The sequence below is a fragment of the Penaeus monodon genome, chromosome 27 (assembly GCF_015228065.2).
Source record: "Penaeus monodon isolate SGIC_2016 chromosome 27, NSTDA_Pmon_1, whole genome shotgun sequence".
Taxonomy (NCBI): Eukaryota; Metazoa; Arthropoda; class Malacostraca; order Decapoda; family Penaeidae; genus Penaeus; species Penaeus monodon.
Window position 1 is genome coordinate 20,478,103 of NC_051412.1, and position 285 is coordinate 20,478,387.

A 285-nucleotide genomic window follows, 5' to 3' on the forward strand; every position below is an offset into this window, starting at 1 on the left:
CGCCAAAACAACCACCCTCCCCCTTCCCCTTCTTCCAGGCGCGCTGGCGGATGCTGGAGGCGACGCAGAAGGACCTGTCGGGGCGCCTGGAGCAGTGCGTGGCCGTCGAAGGCTCCCTCAAGTCCCGCACGGTTGCCACGGTCGAGAAACTCCGCCGGGATCCCAACTCCGCCAAGGCCACGAGGCTCATGCAGGAGGACATCCTGAAGAGGAAGATTTCCAAGTGCAAGCGGGTCCGAGTCTTTGCTTGATGGCCTCCGTGGCTGCTTACTTGCTTGTAGTTTC

General features: G+C 62.5%; 1 protein-coding gene across 1 annotated transcript in view; it reads left to right on the top strand.

The window, feature by feature from the left end:
• The first annotated feature begins 22 nt into the window (after positions 1-22).
• Positions 23-285, top strand: part of LOC119590673 (plectin-like) — a 2,235-nt gene continuing 1,972 nt past the window's right edge. The window contains exon 1 of the mRNA XM_037939356.1: positions 23-233. Within this exon, the coding sequence (XP_037795284.1) occupies positions 51-233 (183 nt within the window). The 5' untranslated portion in view covers positions 23-50. The remainder of the gene's footprint in view (positions 234-285) is intronic.